The 25,496-nt window shown below is 43.3% G+C and overlaps 1 protein-coding gene across 5 annotated transcripts in view; it reads right to left on the reverse strand.

Annotated features, from left to right (window-relative positions):
* Positions 1 to 25,496, reverse strand: part of IGSF5 (immunoglobulin superfamily member 5) — a 53,690-nt gene that overhangs the window by 3,891 nt on the left and 24,303 nt on the right. For 2 of the 5 annotated variants that reach the window (XM_043874468.1, XM_043874470.1), the window contains 3 exons: positions 11,669 to 11,693; positions 9,927 to 10,051; positions 8,722 to 8,795 (listed from right to left, as the gene is read on the reverse strand). In XM_043874468.1, the coding sequence (XP_043730403.1) occupies positions 8,722 to 8,795; positions 9,927 to 10,051; positions 11,669 to 11,693 (224 nt within the window). Of the gene's footprint in view, positions 1 to 8,721; positions 8,796 to 9,926; positions 10,052 to 11,668; positions 11,694 to 15,033; positions 15,172 to 25,496 lie in introns of all 5 variants that reach the window. The other 3 variants (XM_043874465.1, XM_043874467.1, XM_043874469.1) reach the window with 3 other exon arrangements.

A 25,496-nucleotide genomic window follows, 5' to 3' on the forward strand; every position in this document is an offset into this window, starting at 1 on the left:
ACCTTAACAGGGAGGGTGTTGAAGGAGCGAGAGTTACGGGGGCTGGTGCCACGGCAGATAGGGTTTTACCCCTTCCTGGACAAAGGAGCCTGGCAGGCTACAGTCCATGGGGTCACAAAGAGTGGGACATGATGGAGCGACTGTCACTCACTCACTCAAAGTATGAAGAGTGTTTCTCTGGTGGCTCAGACAGTAAAGAATCTGCCTGCAATGTGGGAGACCCGCGTTCAATCCCTGGTTTTGGGAAGATCCCATGGAGAAGGAAATGGTGACCTAATCCAGTATTTTTGCCTGGAGAATTCCATGGACAGAGGAGCCTGGGGTCAGTTCATGGGGTCGCAAAGAGTTGGACACCACTGAGTGACTAACACACACACACACAAAGTATTAAGGATCCAGGCTCCTGTTCCGGTAACTGCTGAGCATAGGTTGTAATTAAAATCATGCCTGGTGATGCACGATGAGGACACAGCATGTGGATTCTCTCAGCAGCCTGGGGATGTAGATACAGATGGTAGAACTCTGGGTGGGACTGAAGGGAGGGTGAAAGTAACTCCCCAAACAGCCTGCTCCTCGGCGCCTGTGCTCAGCTCTGAGCAGGTGTGGTCACAGACCCCAGGGCCTCCTCTCCTTGTGGCGGGGTCCACATGATGCCAGCAAGACTGCTGCTGCTTCTGCGTATTCGCTCAGTCATGTCAGCTCTTTTGCAACCCCATGAACTGTAGCCTACCAGGCTCCTCTTTCCATGGGATTCTCCAGACAAGAATACTGGAGCCGGTTGCCATTTCCTTCTCTAGGGTATCTTCCCGATCCAGGGATGGAATCTGCGTCTCCCGCACTAACAGGCGGATTCTTTACCGCTGAGCCACCTGGGAATCGCATGGTGTGCAGGCAGCATCGGAGCTGGAGAGCGGTCCGGTAAATCCCAGTCCAGTGCGGTTAGCATGAATGTCTTGGGACTCTGAGCAAATCATAAGTATTGCCCAGGGTGAAATGACAAAGTAGCCTAGTCGATCTTTGGCAACATCCCACTCTCCCCACCTACAAGGCCATTTCCGTCTTAGGCAATAACCCTTCAATCCAGCCACGTGTCAGAAACCCCTCCACTGGCTCTAAAGTGCAGAGATGCCCAGGCTGCCCCACCACCAGGTGGACTGAGCCAAGAGATCCACGGTGGGGGGGACCAGGAACCTGGGTACCCCAAAGGCCACACTGATGACTGCCCTATGCACTGCACCCACGGTTCTTCAGGCTCCCCCTTCCCTGGATCATGTTTGAACAAGACAGCCTTGAAGAAACCCTGAGGGACCAAAATTACAAAGGAGCAAGATGGCCATTTGACCTGGAATCATGCACCTTTCTTCAAGGACCCAAAACAAAACGTTGCATACTCATCTAACAAAAATACAAAAATAGTATTTTTGTCGAGATCGCTTTGTGGTAAGCAGTCTATAAGCACTCAGGCTCCTGGTGTCACTTTACTCATGACAGCGTAATGTTGGGTTTTGAGGACTTTCTCCACTAGAGGGAATTAGTGTTTAATGAGCCCCCAGAATGCTATACCAGACTGCATGTAGCCCTCGGCCTTCCACTACCTAAGACCTCCTGAAGATGTGGAGGCTAAGGAAGACACCAGCTGAGATGAGAAGGCGGTGTAGGGAGAACACACACAGGTGGACTCATGAAATACTGGATTAGTCAAAGGCAAGATGGCTCTGCTCTGAGACCCGCTGACCCAGGGCAGGAGCCTCAGCAGATCTCACACACGCCCTGTCTCCATTCATGGGACAGGCATCTGACCCAACCAGCTCTGTGGCAAGGAGCCCAGGCCACGCTTTTGCTGCAGGCGGACTCACAACCTGAGATCTCTCCATTTAACTCACAGGCTTCTCAGGACCTGAGCCTAGCTCAGATTTTCTGTAAAACTGTGCCATCCAGAGTCAACCACCCTGAAGTCTAACCAGCCAGCTCTTGGACAGGAGTCTTGCTGGTCACCTGCTCTGGGCCCCTGAGGTGGGTGGCAATAGCCCACAGCAGCACAGACAGCAAAGTGAACAGATCGAGTCACAGGGAGGCACGCGGAGGGGAGGGCAGGACCAAAGGACAAGGGACGGGGCTCTGCATGACTCTCAGCTGCCTGTCCTGGGCCCTCCAGGGAACAGGGGTCACTGCACATGGAGAAAAGTTACAAGGCAAGGAAGCACAGAGTGCACCGTCCTTGCTCTGTGGCCTAAGAAGTTCTGAGGAGGGTCCCCACCACCGGCAGAGTGGGAGACGCGGCCACATAGGCCAGCTGCAGGCCTGGCTGTGGCAAGATCTAAAGGAACCTCTCGCTAAAGGTGGCCTGGACCTGCTCCTACTAGCCGTGGCTTGACCACCTGGTGGGTTTCCAGGGGCCAGATGACCACATGCAGGACTGTGTCCCCTTTGGAACAAGGACATGGAAGGGAACTACTGAAGGCCTAGCCCTTTCCTCTGTGGACCATCTTCTTCCTGACCTCCTCCTCTTTTGCTTAAATTGGAGTATAAGAACATTGTGTTAGTCTCAGGTTCCAGCAAAGTGATTCACCTATACATATACTTTTTCAGATTCTTTTCATAGATTATTTTACCCTCATCAGTTTAGTTCAGTTCAGCTGCTCAGTTGTGTCCGGCTTTTTGCAACCCCGTGAACCACAGCACGCCAGGCCTCCCTGTCCATCACCAACTCCCGGAGTTTACCCAAACCCATGCCCATTGAGGCTGTGACGCCATCCAACCATCTCATCCTCTGTCGTCCCCTTCTCCTCCTGCCCTCAATATTTCCCAGCATCAGGGTCTTTTCCAATGAGTCAGCTCTTCGCATCAAGTGGCCAAAGTATTGGAGTTTCAGCTTCAACATCAGTCCTTCCAATGAATATTCAGGACTGATCTGCTTTAAGATGGACTGGTTGGCTCTCCTTGCAGTCCAAGGGACTCTCAAGATTCTTCTCCAACATCACAGTTCAAAAGCATCAATTCTTCAGTACTCAGCTTTCTTTATAGTCCAACTCTCACATCCATATATGAATACTAGAAAAACCGTAGCCTTGACTAGATGGACCTTTGTTGACAAAGTAATGTCTCTGCTTTTCAATATGCTGTCTAGATTGACCACAGCTTTCCTTCCAAGGAGTAAGTGTCTTTTAATTTCATGGCTGCAATCACCATCTCCAGTGATTTTGGAGCCCAGATAAATAAAGTCAGCCACTGTTTCCATGGTTTCCTCATCTATTTCCCATGAAGTGATGGGACCAGATGCCATGATCTTAGTTTTCTGAGTGTTGAGTTTTAAGCCAACTTTTTCACTCTCCTCTTTCACTTTCATCAAGAGGCTCTTCAGTTCCTCTTCACTTTCTGTCATAAGGGTGGTGTCATCTGCATATCTGAGGTTATTGATATTTCTCCTGGCAATCTTGATTTCTGCTTGTGCCTCTTCCAGCCCAGCGTTTCTCATGATGTACTCTGCATATAAGTTAAATAAGCAGAGTGACAATATACAGCCTTGACATACTCCTTTCCCTATTTGGAACCAGTCTGTTGTTCTATGTCCAGTTCTAACTGTTGCTTCCTGACCTGCATCCAGGTTTCTCAAGAGGCAGGTCAGGTGGTCTGGTATTCCCATCTCTTGAAGAATTTTCCACAGTTTACTGTGATCCACACAGTCAAAGGCTTTGACACAGTTAATAAAGCAGAAATAGATGTTTTTCTGGAACTCTCTTGCTTTTTTGATGATACAGTGGATGTTGGAAATTTGATCTCTGGTTCCTCTGCCTTTTCTAAAACCAGCTTGAACATCTGCAAGTTCATGGTTCACATATTGCTGAAGCCTGGCTTGGAGAATTTTGAGCATTACTTTACTAGAGTGTGAGATGTGTGCAATTGTGTGGTAGTCTGAGCATTCTTTGGCATTGCCCTTCTTTGGGATTGGAATGAAAACTGACCTTTTCCAGTCCTGTGGCCACTGCTGAGCTTTCCAAATTTGCTGGCAGATTGAGCGCAGCACTTTCACAGCATCATCTTTCAGGATTTGAAATAGCTCAACTGAAATTCCATCACCTCCACTAGCTTTGTTCGTAGTGACACTTCCTAAGGCCCACTTGACTTCACATTCCAGGATGTCTGGCTCTAAGTGAGTGATCACACTATTGTGATTATCTGGGTCGTGGAGATCTTTTTTGTACAGTTCTTCTGTGTGTTCTTGCCACCTCTTCTTAATATCTTCTGCTTCTGTTAGGTCCATACCATTTCTGTCCTTTATTGAGCCCATCTTTGCATGAAATGTTTTACCCTCATCGGTTATTACAAAATATTGAATATAGTTCCCTGTGTTCTACAGTAGGTCCTTGTTAGTTATCTATATAGAGTGTTGTGTATCTGTTAATCCCAAACTCCTAATTTATCTCTCCTCTCACTTTCCCTTTTGGTAACCATAATTTTGTTTTCAGTGTCTGCAAATCTGTTTTGTAAATAAGCTGATTTGCATCATTTTGTAGATTCCACATAGTTGCGATATCATATGATATTTGTCTGTTCCCTCCCTCCTTTAGGGCTTCTGTGGTGGTTCAGTTTCAAAGAATCGCCTGCAAAGCAGGAGACCAGAATTTGATCCCTGGGTCAGGGAGGTTCCTGGAGAAGGGATAGCTACCACCCCAGTATTATTGCCTGAATGGTCTAGAGATCCAACCAGTCCATCCTAAAGGAGATCAGTCCTGGGTGTTCATTGGAAGGACTGATGTTGAAGCTGAAACTCCAATACTTTGGCCACCTCATGCGAAGAGCTGACTCATTTGAAAAGACCCTGATGCTGGGAAAGATTGAGGGCAGGAGGAGAAGGGGACGACAGAGGATGAGATGGTTGGATGGCATCACCGACTCAATGGACTTGGGTTTGGGTGGACTCCGGGAGTTGGTGATAGACAGGGAGGCCTGGCACGCTGTGGTTCATGGGGTCGCAAAGAGTCAGACACGACTGAGCGACTGAACTGAACTGAACAGCAGTATTGTCTGGAAACTTCCATGGACAGAGGAGCCTGATGGGCTACAGTCCAGGGGGTCGCAAAGAGTCTGACACGACTGAGTGACTAACACAATTCTTCCCTCCTTTAAGGGCCTCATGGGAAGCATAACCCATGGTACACCTCACATCCAGGTTTCCCAAATGGGCAACGAGGACACAGTGCCTGGACCTGCACCTGCAAGGTGCCTTTTGCTTAAGGATCAAAGATGGGCCTTTTCAGAAATGTGCTTGTCCTATGTTTCCTTGCTTAGAAAAATCCAGCTATTTAAAAACCTTTTGTCAGTTTCTAGCTCAGGCAAAAATAGTTTATCTTCCTTGCATCCTCTTTGATTCTTAAGAAACCTGGTGCTCTGGCTGAGGTGCCCTGCTTGCCTAGAAACCTTACAAACACTTCAAGAAGCGTGGGGGTGTGTTACCAGCCCCCAGGGCCCAGCACCTCCATGGCCACTGTTCTTTTTCCACCAATAGATTATCCAACTTGTTACACATTTAATAAGAAGAAACATCCTAAATTTCTCTCCCTGTATACTTTTTTCATCATATATATTTTTCATCAAAGTACCATTAACTTACAATGTTTCAGATACACAGCAAGGTGATTCAGTTATACATATACACATATATTATTTTTCCGATTATTTTCCATTGTAGGTTATTATAAGATATTGACTATAGTTCCCTGTACTATACAGTAAACCTTTGTTGCTTGTTGCACATCTATTTTTTTTTAATTGGAATCTAGCATTTCATTCATACTAAGTCAAACAAGTGAGTCGAAATGTCATAAATCTTTTAGTTAGGCAAAAATTCACAAGTTTTCTAAGATATATATTATACACACTATTTATATATGTATGAAAAAGCTTTTCTACTGTTCTTGAGAAAGAACATCAAAAAAAAAAAAAAGGAGGGAAGAGATGGAGAAATTGGAAAACAAACTAAATGAAATGTCTCCCTGTATATTTTCAAAACAACACCTTGAACTGAGTGTCCACTCAGAGCTCCGAATGCCATCCTCCTGTATACAAGCACATCCGTAGTCCCCCTTTCTCCTCCTTTATATCAGGGACATGAGACATGACCCCCTTCTGTATCTCCTCCCCGCTGCCCCGTCGTCCAACCCAGACCTGAGCACTGTGACTTCTCTGGTGGAAGGACACATGCCATGTAACCCCAGAAAGGCCACTGAAGTAATGACTGGCTTAAATGTGTCCTTGGGGTGACCATGCTTGACACCGGGGGAGCCCCTTCATCAGCATGCAGTGCCCACTCAGGTCCAGTCATAGGGTCTGGACAGGAAAGCCCCATCACAGCCTGGCAATTGCTCCCTTTCACTCACCACCTCTTAAGTCAAGAGACTGGCCTTTGGAAGGGGAAACTGTTGCATCGCTACAACCAAAAGATACATGTGCCCACAGGAGCAGCTTGATGGGAAGAGTTTTACCTCTCTATTCTCTGCCACCCAGCCTGAGGCAGTAGCTCAAACTCATCCCAGAAGCTCACAATTTGTCACGCAGATCCATCTGCTTCTGTGCCTTGAACCCCTCATACATCTTCCCGCCTGGCTACCTTGGTTGCTGCTAACAGCATCATTTAGCTCCTCTCGATACGGGGCTGAGCATCTATCAAGGTCCCCTTCCCTGCACAGGCTTGGGAGGCACATGTCTCTGGCAAGATGTACATACGGAGCTGGGTCCCAACTGCAGGGAGGGATATTACAGCCGGCAGCCAGCTGGCAGCTGAAGTGAACATCAACGCCAGGATAGAAGGATGGGGCTTCGAAGGCACGCACTCAGCAGCAGCGCCTCACGCAGGTACCAACTCCGAGGCCAAACAGAGCTAAGGCTGTGTGATCCACAAGCTGTCGGAGCCCCAATCTGTGAGTCTGGCTTTCCCAAAATCTAACAGAGGAGAACACCCATTGGCGACACTTGGGCAGAATCACATCTAAGTGCTTCTCCTTTGAAGATGCACAAGTTAGAAAACGGTCCTGGTTATACACACATTTGCATTTTGTTTGTTGTTTGAAGTCATCTTTATTAGGGTATAGTTGCTTTACAATGCTGTGTTAATTGCGGTTGTAGAGCAAAGTGAAGCAGCCATACATATACACATGCATGTGTGCTCAGTTGCTCAGTCGTGTCTGACTCTTTGTAGCCCCATGGACTGTAATTTCCCAAGCTAGAGTACTGGAGTGGGTAGCCATTTCCCTCTCCTGGGGATCTTTTCAACTCAAGGATTGAACCCATATGTCCTGTGTCTCCTGCATTGGCAGGCAGATTCTTTACCACTGGGCCACCTGAGAAGCCCACATATACACATACCCCCTCTTTTTTGGATTTCCTTCCTATTTAGGTCATCACAGAGTGCTGGGTAGAGTTCCCTGAGCTGTACAGTAGGTTCTCATTTATTTGTCTATTTTACACGTAGTATCAACAGAATATATATATATATATATAAATCCAGTTACAGAGAACAACCTATGGACACCAATGAGGGAAGAGGGGGTGGGAGGAATCGGGAGATTAGGATTGACATATACACATTTATTTAATATGATTTTTGGATATAAAGAACCATGTATTCTGCTTATGAACTCTAATTCATTCGAGTGATAACCAATGTTGACTCAGTGTCAGAAAATGACAAACTGTGTCTCCACGGCTCCTCATGGATGGTTTCCCTTATGATAATGTCCCTTGGAAGGGCAGTGCCCATCAAAAGTTGCCTAGCAACCAGAAATACCTACAATCAATTGTGCTCTGCCCTCACTGTTTACAATAGCTAGGACATGCAAGCAACCTAGGTGTCCATTGGCAGACGAATAGATAATGAAGTTGTGGTACATATACACAATGGAATACTATTCAGCTATAAAAAGGAACAAATCTGAGTTCTAATGAGGTGGATGAAACTGGAGCAAATTATACAGAGTGAAGTAAGTCAGAAAGAGAAACACAAATACTATATATCAATGCACATATATGGAATTTAGAAAGATGGCAACAATGATCCTATATGCAAGGTAGCAAAGGAGAACAGACTTTTGGACTTTGTGGGGGAAGGCGAGGATGGGATGATTTGAGAGGACAGTATTGAAACATGTATATTACTATATGCAAAATAGATGACCAGTGCAAGTTTGACGCATGAAGCAGCGCATTCAAAGCTGGTGCTCTGGGACAACCCAGAGAGATAGGGTGGAGGGGAGCAGGGAGGGAGTTCAAGATGGGGGGGACACATGTATACTGGTGGCTGATTCATGTCAATGTATACCAAAACCATCACAATATTGTAAAGTAATTATCATCCAGTTAAAATAAATTAATTTTTAAAAAAACATTTGAGAAAAAATAAAATTAAAAGAAAAAATCATGCTCTTCCTGGTGCCCCAGGCTCACACAACCATCTGCACATCCCACATCTCTGTGTGGACGTCTAACAGACTCCTCAATATTGCCAGTCAACAATTACACTTTTGGTCTTTTCCCAAAAAACCTGCTCCACAGGGAGAGATACTACGTGTTCTGGCCCTGTTCCCCAACACTGTCCCGTTGACTCAGGGGTGGGCAAATGCCACATTTGTCCATTATGAACATAACATAATGGCCTGCCGTGAGGCAAGGGTGTTTAATGGCCAAAAAAAAAAAAAAAATCCAAAAGGGGGAGAAGGTCTGAATCACCTGATGAGGTTGCCTACTGCTGCGTTGTTCTGGAACACTGGCTTCAGAGGACTTGTCATGGAGGGAAGCTGGCTCTGCAACAGAAAGAAGATGTTTTTAGAGCCAGAAGTGACCCAAACCCCACCGCCTATTCTAACCACTCTGACGCATGAAGAAATACTTTTATGTTGTACCCCTGGCATCAATCATTCCTAACCACAAACGGCTTTTTTAAAGTTTACTTGATGGGACGTACTTTTAGAGATTTATCTTTCTAATGAAATAAAAATATAGCAAAAGGACTCAAAATTGATTCCTTTCTTGAGAGGTTAGTCTCATTTAGAAAGAAGACGAATCCATCGTTTTAATGGCTGATGGAGGGAAATAGACACAGTGGGAAAAAGGGGCCAGAGAGATTCAGTTTGGACCACAATTTTGGTCAAGCAACTTGATTCATCACTCTAAATACTAATGAATAAATATTCTATCACAGGAAATTTTGCAAGAGACTATGATGGGATTATTAGAGGAAATTGTCCATGCTTGGTGATATTCCTTTGAATCTCAAGCATACAGTTTGGAATATACATAGGAGGGAGGCACAAAAGAATGCAAAGAACAGGGCTACTAAGAATAGAGTCCCAGTCTCACTGGAGAAAACAGTTTTGAGCATCTCTGCAAGAATCAATTAACCAAAAATCTCCCTGTGGAATTTGTTTTGCCAGCAAATTGTTAGGGCCAGTCCCCAACTTTTAAGGGGTAATTTGTACAGTCTTTCTCTCGACTTCTTTGAAAAGGATCTTGGTTCAAATCCTACCTCTGTCCTTCACTAGTGACAGTGGCTTCAAAGACAACCCATTATGATGACTGTCAAATTGAAAAGGAAAGATTTCTTGATGAGTTTCAGATTTAACTGAAGTTTGGGGGAAGTTACCCTCAATGTATTAAAATGCCTCCTCACACACTTTAAGGTAGAAGAATTTTTTTTAAAAAAAAGAAAATTTTGAAAAAAATTATTTTTAAAAACAAATTTTCACCTCAATTTCTTTTAACTTCAGATAAATAGGTGGATTTTTACTGTTATTGTCTCCTAGACTATTTCTAGTTCTGGAATGACTTCTTCTAAAAATTACACCCTAAATAATGACCGCCAACAGCTAAGCAGATGCCAATCTGGCGTTCGGTGGGCCAGGTCCTCCTCTGACACTCTCCCTTCCAGATCTTACCGGTGTCCAAACCCAGCCACTCACGTATGGTCCTTGGCTCATCTGAATGGTAGCCATAGTTTTCATTTCCACTTTCCAACTTTGTCCCAAGAGTGTCTTTGCTTGTCTTCATAGTTGCAGATTTCCTAGAATTAGACCATTTGAAAAAGCCAATGTTCATCAGCAATGGATGTTGGGGTCTCACTGTCCACCCAGTGCATTCACAAAGAACTTACACAAGGCTGAAGTCCAGGCCCTGGCTCCGGGATGGTGCCCAGCATCGGGATGGGCTCTCATACCCACCAGGATGGCCGTGTAGAGCCTGCTTGCTCACACACTCCCCTCGTGGGAGAGAAATGGAACTTCATCATGGCACGTCCGTGGACCCCAATCCCCGGGTGGCTGATACTCTACTCTCAGACACCAGTGACTACATAAAGCAGGGTTGGCCAGCTATGACCCACAGACCCAATGTGGGCCCCCATCTCTTTCTATAAATAGAGTTTTGTTGGAACTTGTCAGCTTCCATATTGTCTGTGGCTGTTTTCCTGTTAGAGCAACAGGGTTGAGTAGCTGTGACAGAAAGCATGTGGCCCACAAAACCAAAGAGGTTTCCTCTCTGGCCCTCCATAGGAAAAGTACGCCTCTGAAATAAAGCAAAAATTGGTGCAGCGTCCCAGGGGAAGGAAGTTTGGCAGTAGATATCCAAAGATTGTTAAATATTTATGCTTTACCACTAAGAATTGATTATCAATCAAGGGAAATAAGCAAGGGTATGTGCAAATATTTACCTGAAAGGATGTTCATTCATGAGCTAGTGATGATTACATACAACTTCCTTCACCACATGTAGCCAGAAGATATTTTAAATTGCAGCATTATGCATATGAAAATTGTCTAATAAGATACTAAAAACTAGATGTGGTTTTAACACTCCCAACAAAACCACCGCTGTCTAGAAATCCCTCCCTTGACTGCATTTATAATTATGTAAATATTGCAGACATTTAAACTGTTTATTATAAGTCCTTGATGTAGTTACCTTAAAAATGCTTGCAGCTATATCTGGACAGCTGTGAGAAGGGCAGGAATGTCTCCATCCCTCCCCCTGGGGGGGTGAGCAGCGAACACTCCTAACCTGTCTGTCTAGTCAGCTTCATTGTCTTAAGCAACCCAGCTGGTCTCGCTGTCTCCACTGCCCTGGAAGTTCCAGTAGGACCTCTGCCTGATTCTTAAAATGGTCCTCAGATCCCTAGCCATGACTTAAAGTAGGAGGGCACCAGTCACGGTACAGAGTGTCCTCTTGTGGAAAAAGTGGCAAATGCCAGACACCAAGTAAAAATCTACTCCACTTTCCTAAGTGAGCAAGTCAAACATAGGCAGTAGGAACCCACCTATTTTATTCTACAGTTAATATCGCCCTATGAATTGATGATTGGCATACGTGTTTTTCAGAGTTGTCCACTTTTAGTGCCTTATTTTGAGTAATATAGTCCTAAAATCCCACAGCTGTGTGTGTGGGTTGGTTTTCATTTGTGTTTTTTTGTTTGTTTGTTTGTTTTTTAGTTGGAGGCTAATTACTTCACAACATTTCAGTGGGTTTTGTCATACATTGATATGAATCAGCCATAGATTTACACGTATTCCCCATCCCAATCCCCCCTCCCACCTCCCTCTCCACCCGATTCCTCTGGGTCTTCCCAGTGCACCAGGCCCGAGCACTTGTTTTTATTTTCAGGAAGTTGACGTGATCGTAGACTTACCTTATTTCACTTTGATAACTAGATTCTGCAAAAAGAGAAAGAAAAGGAACAAAATTACATTAGCAAAATCAGGATAGTTATCTGAAAATAAAATCGCATCAATTTTTATAGGCCCCCTGATTTTAAGTGCTCACATTACTGAGGGTGATCCAATAGGTATTTAGTTCCCCAACAGTGAACCATCAAATGACTTCAAACCTAAGGAAAGTAGAATTCACTGTTCACTATCATAGATAGAAGTATTTATGATACCTGGGTCCCTGAAATACAGTAGGTGCCCAGTGTGTACTTAGTGAGCACTGAATCTGATTCCTGAGGTTGTAGAGACTCCTTTTGTTCACCATGAGGACTGTGTTCCCAGTCCCTGCTGCCAGTCATTCAGTGCTTACCGGTCCAGACATCATGCCAGGGCTATGCAAGCTGTTATTTCCCTTAATCAAGAGGTGAGTGCTAGCATTATCACATTTTAAACAAACTAGATACTATTGCACAAGTATAACTATGTTTTTAACAGATAAGGAATTACATTGCTTAAGCATTATAGTTCTTCAATCTCAAATACATTTTCAGTCAATATGTACCAGTAGTATCAATTCATACAGTTCTGCCCACCCCTCAAAAGCTCATGTTAAATTGCTAGTGTTTTTAGTCAATGGATTCTTGGGCTGGAAGGAATCTAGCATTTCAACATGGGGAATAACACAGCCCCCACAATAGACCCAGGCCATCTGACGCTAAAACCAGTGTGCTTTGCATCTTCACCTTCCTATCTAGTGCCCCTATGCATCTTGTTTTATCAAGATCCAAAAAATATTTATTTTCCTTATTTTTTGGCTAATTTCTCACTTATTTTCAGTTCTAACAACATTACTGATTGACATCTCAAATTGAACCTCAGAAGCAATCTCATCTGAGTTAAAGGGGAGAGATTGGTCTCCCCGTGGTGATAGAGGATGCTGTTGTGTTCCTGTCAGGTTCGGTCTGAAGGAGAGGGACCCCTGATCCCACTGCTCTAGAAGCATGGATTCCCAAAGCCTCCAGGCCATGCAGTGGGGTCCCCAGGCATCCTCAGTCAGTCCCCAGGAGCCAGGCAGAGCACTGAGAATTCTTCAGGTACCAAAAAAGCGGAGCACCAGATAATATTTTGTTGTTGTTGTTTTTATTTACTTATTGTTTTGGCCACACCATGTGGCATGCAAGATCTTAGCTCCCCAACCAGGGATTGAACCTGTGCCACCTGCATTGGGAGCACGGAGTCTTAACCACTGGACCACCAGGGAAGTTTCCCGAAAATACTTTTTAAAATCCTTGAATTTTAACAGTTTTAAGCATGGAAATAATTATCATGTGGAAGTCCAAGACTTTGCGGGACCCTCTATGTTTATGTCAAAGTGAAGTGTACTGTCCATTGTGAATCAGCTTTTCAGAGATAAATAAGCAATAAACTCTAGGACAGATCACGTAAATGTTTATTATGTTAATTTATTTAATTCTCCTAACCAGTCTCTGGGCTTCCACGGCGGTTCAGTGGTAAAGAATCCACCTGTAAAGCAAGAAATGTGAGTTCGATCCCTGAGTCGGGAAGATCCCCTGGAGGAGGAAATGGCAACTTACTCCAGTATTTTTGTCTGGGCTACAATCCATGAGGTCACAAAGAGTCAGACACGACTTAGCAACAACAACAACAGCAACAACCAATCTCTAGGATAGGACTTATCCTCATTTTGTAAATGAGGAAACTAAGAATCAGAGGATCTCTGGGTACACAACCCATGCGGACCAGACCTTCTTATTAGGCTGGTGTGGAGCAGACAAAAGCCTAGGAGATGCAGAAGTCCAAATAACCAGAATGTTCTTCAACCATACCACAATAGCTAATGTCAGAAATAATAATCTGAAGGCAACAAGCAATCCTAGTCTCTTTTGAATTAAAATTTAAGTTATCCATAGTTTCCATTAAAATTCAGTGGGGTTAATAATGCATCTGTGACATACAGGAAAACTCCCAAGGAAAAACAAATTTCCATCGAATATGGGTCAACAGGGGTTCACTACTTTTCATTTCTGTTTCCTAGAGAATAAAAGTATGTCATTGTTTAGTTGCTAAGTCCAACTCTTTTGCAACCCCATGGACTGTAGCCCGCCAGGCTCCTCTGTCCATTGACTTCTCCAGGCAAGAATACTGGAATGGGTTGCCATTTCTCTCTCCAGGGGATCTTCCCAACCCAGGGATCGAGCCCGTGTCTCCTGCATTGGCAGGTGACTGAGCCACCACAAAAGTCTGAATAAAGGCATAGCACAGAAGTAATTCTCCAAGGACAAACTGAACCCATGCAGGAGCTAAATCTAGGCAAGTGGCCTAGTTAAGGTAGGACAATGGATGTCATAAGAAATATCTCACTAAGAGAGCAATTCCAAGTGAAAGAGGTAGATAACATGGTGCCTGGCAGACAAGCAGAAAGTGCTCACCAAATCACCTCGTGCTAGCAAAATTAACAGTACAATCAAACTGACATGTAGCCAAACATCAAACCTCTGACTTTTAAAAAAAACTCAAATATTCAAATAGGAGTATATGGAGGTTTTAGGAGAGAAATAAAGACAAAGATAGACACACATTCAACACTTGGGTAGTCCTGAGTGGTACCTTGAGGTACCACTTGGGTAGCCCTGAGCCCGCACAACAAAGTGCCTGTGGTTTCCAAAGTCATGAACTAACTCCCACCCCAACACTGATTAACTCACCCCTCGGTTGAGCCTGCCCCCAAGCAAGGCCACTGCCTTCACATATCTTAGAGTATCTCAAAAGATTTCATTTAGAAGATGTGTACATATATTTATTAATTTTATTTGTACTATTTTTATTAACAGAAGACCATGTTTTTCTTTCTACCACTGCATCGATATTCACCTAGAAAAGGAGAGTCAGAATCCTGCAAAATAGAAAATAATCTTTTGATGTGCTCAGATAGGTAGATATTATTTTAGAAAGAAAAAAAAAGCGTAGCATCTGAATGACACATCAAAGTAGCCTTATATCCTTGCAAATAATGAAGTAGGAAATGGCAACCCACTCCAGTATTCTTGCCTGGAAAATTCCATGGACACGGGGGCCTGGCAGGCTGCAGTCCATGGGGTCTCAAAGAGTCGGACATGACTGAGCACACACACCTTGCAAATAAACACACAACCATCTCTTAACCTTCTCAGGGTGTGAAGATCTGTCTTTCTTGAGGGGTTGGCTCAGGCTTCCTTCCAAAAAAAGCCAATGTATCTTTTGAAAGATTAGTGGATGAGCTAATGAACTACAAATGCTTGTACCAAAAATTAGAAAACACAAATCTATGTGAACAAAAGTAAATTACCTTCTTTCTCTGTCCTGGAGACACAGCAGCATAATATCATAATCAGAACAATGACCAGGATCAAAAGCAATGACAATGACACAGCAAGTAGAACTATGGCCCAGGTAGGCAATGAGGTACCTGGTTTATCAATACTGTCTATAAGGTAGAAAGGAGAAAAAAATATATTTTAGTGACGCTTGCCATTGTCAAGGGTATGTAATCACTGAATCTGCCACACTATAAATTAGATTACATTTTCCGACTATGTTGTAACTATTGGATCTGCTACAGCCAGATGTCAAAGGCTAAGTTCCCTTCAGTGTGATTAAATATTCAGTGTTCTACAGTATCTTCCATTACTGTCTCATCCATTTATTGTTACCAATAAATACCTGGCTAATAACACAGTCCTAACATTCTCTGGTCAACACCTCTAACATTCCTAAGAGGTGGATAAGCTGGGCTGGGCCACTCCTTAAGGCTGGAACAGTGGTTTCCATGCTCTGATACCATTTACTTACTCAAGAAATGCTTACTAACCAGATACATGCCCAGGAGTAGGATTGCTGGATCAAAACTCTAATTTGAAAAGAAACATGCACCCCTTTGTTTGCAGCAGCACTAGCCACAATAGCTGAAACTGGAAGAAAACTAAATGTCTATCAACAGATGAATGGATAGAGAAGATGTGGTACACAATGGAATACTAGTCAGCCACAAAAAAGAACGGAATAATGCCACTGGTAGCAGCATAGGTGGACTTAGAGATGATCATACTAAGTGAAGTAAGTCAGAGAGACAAATATCCTATGATATCACTTACATGTGAAATCTAAACTACAACACAACTGAACATATTTACAAAATGGAAACAGACTGACAGCTTCAAATACAAACTTACAGTTACCAAAGCGGAAAGGGGTGGAAGAGGGATGAATTAGGAGCTTGGGATTAGTGGATACAAACTATTACACATAGAATGAATAGACAATAAGGTTTACTACATAATACAGGGAAATATATTCAATGCCCTGTGATAAACTATATACCACCTCATGAGAAGAACTGACTCACTGGAAAAGACCCTGATGCTGGGAAAGACAAAAAGCAGGAGGAGAAGGGGACAACAGAAGATGAGATGGTTGGATGGCATCTCCGACTCAATGGACATGAATTTGAGCAAGCTCTGGGAGTTGGTGATGGACAGGGAAGCCTGGCATGCCACAGTCCATGGGATCACAAAGAGTCGGACATAACTGAGCGACTGAACTGAACTGACCTATTCAGGGTTTCAAGTCATGCTTCATCACCATTTTATTTCAGGAATGGAAACAACTGATAAACTTTTGAAGTTGCTGTTATCTTATTTACATTAATGTATCCAGCAGTACTATAATATTGTAAAGGTGTTTCCCCCCAGAAAGTAATGACAATGATGATGTGATTTCCAAGTTGTTTATGGCAAAGACATGTTCCTTAGAAAGAGTTTTGATGTATGCAACTTTAAGTAGGGTTCTGATATCATGATTATGCAAAATACATTGTACTAATTAAGCGAGCCAGAAGTAGTAAGAAAATTTGTAATTATTCTGGTAATTTCTAGACAAATAAAAAGAAAGTGCAATCAAAACAAAAAGGAGAGCTGAGGAGAGAAAGAGAGAAGAAAAGCCATTTTAATTTTCATGGCCATGTCCTAGGGGGCACTTTCCAAGACACGTCATATGGTTGTCTAAATTGAAATTTAATCTAATTTACATTACATACAATTACATACTCAGCACCAGTCATTCCAGCACATTTCAAGGGCTCAGTTGCCCCAAATAAAGAACCTCACCATCAGGGAGAGTCCAATGGGATCACATCACCTTCTCAATCTTTCCCTGATGGCTAATAAATGCATGAAAAGATGTTCAACGTTGCTCATTATTATAGAAATGCAAATCAAAACTACAATGAGGTATCACCTCACATTGGTCAAAATGGCCAGCATCAAAAAATCTACAAATAATAGGTGCTGAAGAGGGTGTGGAAAAAAGGGAACCCTCTTGCACTGTTGGTAGGAATGTAAATCTATCAGCCATTATGGAGAACAGTATGGAGATTCCTTTAAAAACTAAGAATAAAACTACCATATGACCCAGCAATCCCACTTCTAGGCATATACCCTGGGAAAACCATAATTGAAAAAGACACATGTACCCCCAGTATTCATTGCAGCACTATTTACAATAGCTAGGACACAAAAACAACCTAGATGTCCATCAACAGATGAACGGTTAAAGAAGCTGTGGTACATACATACAAAGGAATATTACTCAGCCATGAAAAGGAACACATTTGAGTCAGCTCCATGAGGTGGGTGAACCTAGAGTCTATTACAGAAGTAAGTCAGAGAGAGAGAAACAAATATATACTAACATATATATATATGGAATCTAGAAAGATGGTACCAATAACTCTATTTGTAGGGCAGCAATGGAGATGCAGACATAGAGAACAGACTTATGGACTTAGTGGGGGAAGGAGAGAGTGGGACAAATTGGAAGAGTAGCTTGGAAACAAAATTTTAAAAAATTACCATATGTAAAACAGATAGTGAACGGGAGTTTGCTGTATGAAGCAGGGAGCTCAAACCCCCTGCTCTGTAACAACCTAGAGGGGTGGGACAGTTTGGGAAATAGGAAGGAGTTTCAAAAGGGAGGGGACATATGTATACCCATGACTGATTCATGTTGATATATGGCAGAAACCAACACAATATTGTAAAGCAATTATCCTCTAATTAAACATAAATTTAAAAAATAATTTTATAACAACATGTTTAAGTTTATCTGTTTAAATGTGAATTGCTATTCAAGAAAGTCTGTCACTCAACTGTGGGTTCTTGGGTAGCATCTCAGTGTAAATGTGTGCTATTTTATTAGATGTCAGTCATTAGAAAAATATTAAAACAACAGACTTTCTATGAAGGAAAATAGGATTTGCTTGTAAATCAATGGCCTCCCCACACTTTGGAACCAGAGATTATAGCTGAAAAATGTCTCTTGGATGTTCCTACTTAGAGTTTTCCTTGAAATCATAGTTTCAAAGTTAAAGGCTCAGGATAAGTTGCATGAGTGGTTATAGATGATCACTAATGCTTTGGTGTTGACCTCTGGGTGCTGACCTCTGGGTGTGGACTTCAGGATGAGCAAGGATCCCACTGCAGAATAACCCATAGACTTATCTCAAAGCAAGCACTGAAATTCAGAGAACTCTGAATTTTGAAGAACTATATAATATAAAAAAATATTTGCCTTTTGTCCTTCGTGCAAAGCTTCTCTGCATTACCTATGATGGCTTTTTTATATTTCTTTCTTTTTTTAACATCTCGTATTCAATGCCACCTTAAATGTCTGTGAAATTGGTCACTATAAGGTCCATTCTTCCTACGCTTCTGCTCCTATCTAAACTAGACTTGTCCCCACAAGGACCGTGTCTTATTCTCCTTATACCCCAAACAACAGGCATATTAAAATTGGGCATGTTGAACCAACGAATCAATCGATGGATGGATAGAAGGATGGATGGACAGATGAACAGACTGTTTCCTTCTGACTCTACATGGAGAAGAGAAATCTGTACACTAGGCTGTCAGCTGCAGCTGAGCCAGAATTGGGACTCACCTTTCTCCTCATATTGAGATGCTTGGACAAGGATTACAGGACTTTAGAAAAGTCAACTAATATCTATCTCCACATCAGCCACTATTCTTCTAAGGTAAGCTGGGACAGATAGAGGTAAGAAAAGATTTACCCCCCAAAAAATGAAGGGGGAGGTAACAGAATTATCACTCCCCATGTCATCCTCCCTAGCCCCATAAATGGAGCTTCAAAACAAGTAAGTCTTTAAATTAGGAGTTTGGGATTAATACATCAGTCAGTTCAGTCATTCAGTCATGTCCGACTCTTTGCAACCCCATGGACTGCAGCACACCACACTTCCCTGTCCATCACCAACTCGTGGAGTTTACTCAAACTCATGCCCACTGAGTCGGTGATGCCATCCAGCCATCTCACCCTCTGTCATCCCCTTTTCCTCCCGCCTTCAATCTTTCCCAGCATCAGCATCTTTTCTAATGAGTCAGCTCTTCGCATCAGGTGGTCAAAGTATTGGAGTTTCAGCTTCAACATCAGTCCTTCCAATGAATATTCAGGACTGATTTCCTTTAGGATGGACTGATTGGATCTCCTTGTAGTACAAGGGACTCTCCAAAACAGTCTTCTCCAACACCACAATTCAAAAGCATCAACTCTTCGGTGCTCAGCTTTCTTTATAGTCCAACTCTCACATCCATACATGAATATTGGAAAACCCATAGCCTTGACTAGACGGACCTTTGTTGGCAAAGCAATGTCTCTGCTTTTTAATATGCTGTCTAGGTTGGTCATAACTTTTCTTCCAAGGAGTAAACATATTTTAATTTCATGGCTGCAGTCACCATCTACAATGACTTTGGAGCCCTCCAAATAAAGTCTCTCACTGTTTTCACTATTTCCCCACCTATTTGCCATGAAGTGATGGGACCAGATGCCATGATCTTAGTTTTCTGAATGTTGAGCTTTAAGACAACTTTTTCACTCTCCTCTTTCACTTTCATCAAGAGGCTCTTCAGTTCCTCTTCACTTTCTGCCATAAGGGTGGTGTCATCTCCATATCTAAGGTTATTGATATTTCTCCTGGCAATCTTGATTCTAGCTAGTGCTTCATCCAGTCCAGTGTTTCTCATGATGTACTCTGCATATAAGTTAAATAAACACAGTGACAATATACAGCCTTGACGTACTCATTTTCCTATTTGGAACCAGTCTGTTGTTCCATGTCCAATTTTAACTGTTGTTCCCTGACCTGTATGCAGATTTCTCAAGAGACAGGTCAGGTGGTCTGGTATTCCCACCTCTTTCAGAATTTTCCGGTTTGTTGCGATCCACACAGTCAAAGGCTTTGGCATAGTCAATAAAGCAGAAATAGATGTTTGTCTGGAACTCTCTTGCTTTGTCGATGATCCAATGGATGTTATCAATTTGATCTCTGGTTCCTCTGCCTTTTCTAAAACCAGACTGAACATCTGGAAGTTCACGGTTCACGTATTGCTGAAGCCTGGCTTGGGGAATTTTGAGCATTACTTTACTAGCGTGTGAGATGAGTGCAATTGTGCAGTAGTTTGAGCATTCTTTGGCATTGCCTTTCTTTGGGATTGGAATGAAAACTAATCTTTTCCAGTCCTATGGCTACTGCTGAGTTTTCCAAATTTACTGGCAGATTGAGTGTAGCACTTTCACAGCATCATCTTTCAGGATTTGAAATAGCTCAACTGGAATTCCATCACCTCCACTTGCTTTGTTCGTAGTGATGCTTCCTAAGGCCCACTTGACTTCACATTCCAGGATGTCTGGTTCTTGGTGAGTGATCACATCATCATGATTATCTAGGTAGTGAAGATTTTTTTGTACAGTTCTTCTGTGTATTCTTGCCACCTCTTCTTAATATCTTCTGCTTCTGTTAGGTCCATACCATTTCTGTCCTTTATTGAGCCCATCTTTGCATGAAGTGTTCCCTTGAGATCTCTAATTTTTTGAAAGAGATCTTTAGTCTTTCCCGTTCTATTGTTTTCCTCTATTTCTTTGCACTGACCACTGAGGAAGGCTTTCTTATCTCTCCTTGCTATTCTTTGGAACTCTGCATTCAAATGGGTATATCTATATATAAAATAGATAAACAACAAGGACCTACGGTATAGTACAGGAAGCTATACTCAATATTTTATAATAATTTAGATTTAGGGAAGATAATCGGGAAAAGAATATATACCTGGATCACTGTGTTGTACACCTGAAACTAACACAACATTGTAAATCATCTACTCTTCAATTTAAAACAATAAAAATGAGATAAAATACAGTATATGGTCAAAAAACAAGCCAGTCTCTTAACATCAGTCACATCCAGAGAGTAACATGACTCGTCCCCTTGCTCCACAGAAAGCAGACTCCCAATCATCACCTGAATTGCTTGCTGTGCTCATGGATTCAGAGCCAGCTCCCTCGCTGCCGAGTCAGGGTCTGAAATGGTACCCCAGGTGATTCTGAGGCAGGTGGTTGGTGATCCACGCTTTGAGAATCCCTGAGTGCAGTCAAGATGTAAACACTGCCCAAGCAAACGGCCACATTCCAGGGAAGCCCTATATTCTCCCTCCCACTGATATGATGACAAAATTATTAAACCCAGAACTGCTTTAGGATATTCACACTCCGTCCACTCTTGGGAAGCCTTGTGACCTGGAGTGCTTCAGGCTCCGTGTCAATAGAACCAATCAAATTTCACGACCACCACGCTCCCTTGAGCCTTGGGCTTATATGTTAGTAACAATTCTCACCCCACCAGGCTGTTCAGAAACTCAAGAGGCACGGGCAAAGTGCCAAACGCTGTGAGGTCCAGCACACATGTTCCAGATTGCAGTGTTCATCATAAATTCGGTCTGATGAACTCTTTTTACAAACTGAAGTTTGAAAAGAATAGGAGCTTTTATAAGAAGGGAGCCAGCAGAGGTGGGTCTGGTTTAAGATTCAAGAGAAAAGCTTGAAATTCTTACTGGAAAAAGTCAACACACTGTTGACTTACTCAAATGCTCTATCAGGGACGTTTCTTTTGCTGCTGGAAAAAACTCTCAGCATGCCAACTTGGGTCAGCTGTTTCTTAGCATGACAATCTTCCCCCCAATCTTGCACAGAAAGATAACTCTAGGGAGGGTCTATTTGAAGGAAGGGAGGCCACCTCGCTGGCATGGGAGATGGAATCAAAAAGAGAGAGGCAGGGTGCACCTGCCTGCCTCTCGTGTCCCTTAATTCAACCACCAAGTTCAAAAGAGGGCTGCCTGCACTCACCTAAAAGCCCCAGGCTCTCACCAACATGGCAACTTACATCAGGAACCACACAGCTCGGATTTTTGCTTCTTATTGGCTGTGACCTTGCTACCCTGGGGGTCAAATCTCCCACAGTTTCCCACCTAAGAAAAACTTATGCCCTCTCTCTGCTCCAGGGGAACCCCAAGAAAAGTGTGGGGTGTGCGTTGTAAACAGATGTAATTTAGGATTGGAGCCATACAGAGGAAACTTCCTTCAGTTCAGTTCAGTCGCTCAGTCATGTCCGACTCTATGTGACCCCATGGACTGCAGCACGCCAGGCCTCCCTGTCCATCACCAACTCCCGGAGCTTCCTCAAAGTCATGTCTATCGAGTCATGATGCCATCCAACCATCTCATCCTCTGTTGGCCCCTTCTTCTCCCACCTTCAATCTTTCCCAGCATCAGGATCTTTTCTAGTGACTCAGTTCTTCACATCAGGTGGTCAAAGTATTGGAGCTTCAGCTTCAGCATCAATCCTTCCAATGAATATTCAGGACTGATTTCCTTTAGGATGGACTGGTTGGATCTCCTTGCAGTCCAAGGGACTCTCCAAAGTCTTCTCCAACACCACAGTTTAAAAGCATCAGTTCTTCGGTGCTCAGCTTTCTTTATAGTCCAACTCTCACATCCATACGTGACCACTGGAAAAACCATAGCCTTGACTAGACAGACGTTTATTGGCAAAGTAATGTCTCTGCTTTTTAATATGCTATCTAGGTTAATCATAGCTTTCCTTCCTTACTTTAATAATAACTTTTAATTGATTTCATAGTATATATATATATATATATGTACACACATGCATATATATCACAGGTATCTATGTTTAGCATGAGGCTAATTTTTAATTGAGGAAGGCTTCTGTGGTGACTCAGTGGTAAAGAATCCACCTGCCAATGCTAGAGATGATGGTTCAATCCCTGGGTCAGGAAGACCCCTGGAGAAGGAAATGGCAACCCACTCCAGTATTTTTGCCTGGAAAACTGGATGGACAGAGGAGCCTGGCCAGCTACAGTCCACTGGGGTCTCAAAAGAGTCAGACATTGCTGAGCAACTAAACAACAACAATTTTTAAATGAGCACATTTACAGTGGATTGAAAGAAAGAGAAACAATAGTCCTATATTAATAAAATGAAAATCATCACAGTAGACAGAAAACAGAATCTTGGGATGATCTCACCCATTACCCAACCCCTTCATCGTGCAAATAAGACACTCAGGATAAAGCTCCATTAAAGGTAAGCCAAGGGCGCTCAGAGCAGGGAAGCCCCAGAGTCTCTGACTCTTTATCCCACCACGTTGGGTCTCTAATCTGGAAAATCCCTGCCTGGAAAGTTTCGGCCCATGTCCTGTAGGAATCAGGGACTCTCAGTGGACACCAGTCCCTGATTTGTCTTAGCAAAGGGTGTGGGCACAATGATTGAAGATGGAAAGCAGATTTGCAGATGAGGATGAATATACTATGGGCTTCTCTGGTGGCTCAGATGATAAAGAATCTGCCTGCAGTAGAGGAGACCCAGGTTCAATCCCTGGGTGTACTATACCTGTTACCCACAAACAGTGACTAAGTAAGGTTATCTCCAAGTTCAACACCACCTGCCTTCCTCCCTCCCATAACTGCCTGCACACGAGGACTGCAAGACTGAATTTACAGTGTGACTTTTATCTCAGCTCCGAGATTGTCCTTTTTCCATCTGTGAAGAAAAGGAAAATAGATCCCAGGTGCTCTCACAGAAGTGCTCAGAGTTTTAAAAGGGCACATAGACTTTCTCAAAGCCAGCAGGATGACTGCAAAATGTCACTACCAGAATGTGCAAAATATGCTCCTATGTGGACCAGAAAGTACATGGGAGATCACTGAATCCACAAAATAAGTGAGAACTGTGGCTCACTCTCCTGTCCTATAGGCTCTGGTGTAGGCACTGGATGTTTTAACCCACTTCTCACACCAACAACCACCCTAGATGGTAGGGATTATTATTATTATCTGTTTCACAGATGAGAAAACTGAGGCTCAGAGAGGTTAAGTCACCTGCCTAATGTCACACAGTGAGTAAGAAGGCAAGCTGGGAATTGAGTCCATGCTGTCTGGCATCAAGTCTGTGAAGAGTAGCATCTGATGAGGCTGGGCTGGGAGGTGGGGCCTTAGAAAGGTTCCATTTCAGTAGTTCCTAATCCTGCTTGCTCAGTAATTTGGGAGCTTTTTTTAAAAAAAAATAATAATAAATGCTGACTTCCAGACTCTATACAGACTGAGACAGAAATCTGGGGTGGGGCCTGAGAATCAGCATACGTGTTAAAGCTCCCTTAACAAGCAGCCAAGGAGGGAAAATGTGTGTCCTATTCTCTCCCCTGCCCCTCATTTGACCCACAAGAAAACTATGCCACGAAGGCCAAGGACTTGCCCAATGTCACAGAACTAGTGCCCAAATTCCGACAAGGATGGTCACACCCACCACTCTTGTCTGCTCTCAAAAGGACCATGTCCCACAGAACTCAGATCTCACCAGGAATCACCACAGTCTACAAGGCAATCATGTGTCCTAAAACGATGGCTTCACTTGCACTGCCCACAGCCTGCACACTTGTAACTTTGTGGAGAAAATGACCCAGGCGGTCAGACAGAGGGTTGAGGGAGCTTGGCTCAAGGCAGGAGTGAAGGGGGCTTTCACCTTCTCACTGTCTGTACGTTTGCAATCTTAAAGTCTGTGTTACCTCTATAATCAAGAAAATCAATTTAAAAAGACACCAGCATGCGCCTTTCAATATGCTTTTCTTTATAGAATCAATAAGCACTTCACGCAACCTTTTGGCTTGAACTCATCAAGCTTCCTAAGCTGTCAATGTCACTTTCCTCAAGGGCTCAAAAGGATTACCCCCCAAATGAACACAAACTCCTTGCACTTTTAGGAAATGGGTGACAGGACTGATGTTTTTATCTGATCAAGCACAGCCTCGTGCATTCTCCGAAACGTGGCTTGGCTCCCAGAAGCCAGCTCCCCTAGCCCAGGTGGTAACGAGGTCTTCAGCTACTAAAACTTGCATAAAACACACAACACAGCACCAGCCACCAGCTGCTCTCGATCTTGATGAATAATTTAGAAACAAATTCAGTTCTCCAAATGAGTCCAATAAAATGGGACTCATTGCAACATACCCATCACGCTCTCCTCTGTGAAGCTGTTGGAACTCCAGATGCCATAATTAAGCCTGCTCACTTCACTGGTCCCGGGCTAAGAAGAATTCAGCCAAATTAAAGCCCATCAAGGGAAATTGAATGCCCCTTGCCCTTTCCCTACAAAAGACAAACTTTGCAGACAAGCTCATCTCCAGATCCATTTCTACAAGGCATCATCAGTCATACCAGAGCTCTTTGTTGCTTTATTGCCTTAATAAAGTGTGTGGTTTGAACAGTTTCGTTCCATTTGGTGCTAATAGAACTTTTTTTTTTTCAATCTTCCCTTTCAAACCCTGGACCATACTTTGTCACCTTTAAATTGCCTGAAAGCAAGCTGGGTTGGCTCCTTGGAGAGATG

Source organism: Cervus elaphus, chromosome 19 (genome assembly GCF_910594005.1).
Source record: "Cervus elaphus chromosome 19, mCerEla1.1, whole genome shotgun sequence".
Classification (NCBI taxonomy): Eukaryota; Metazoa; Chordata; class Mammalia; order Artiodactyla; family Cervidae; genus Cervus; species Cervus elaphus.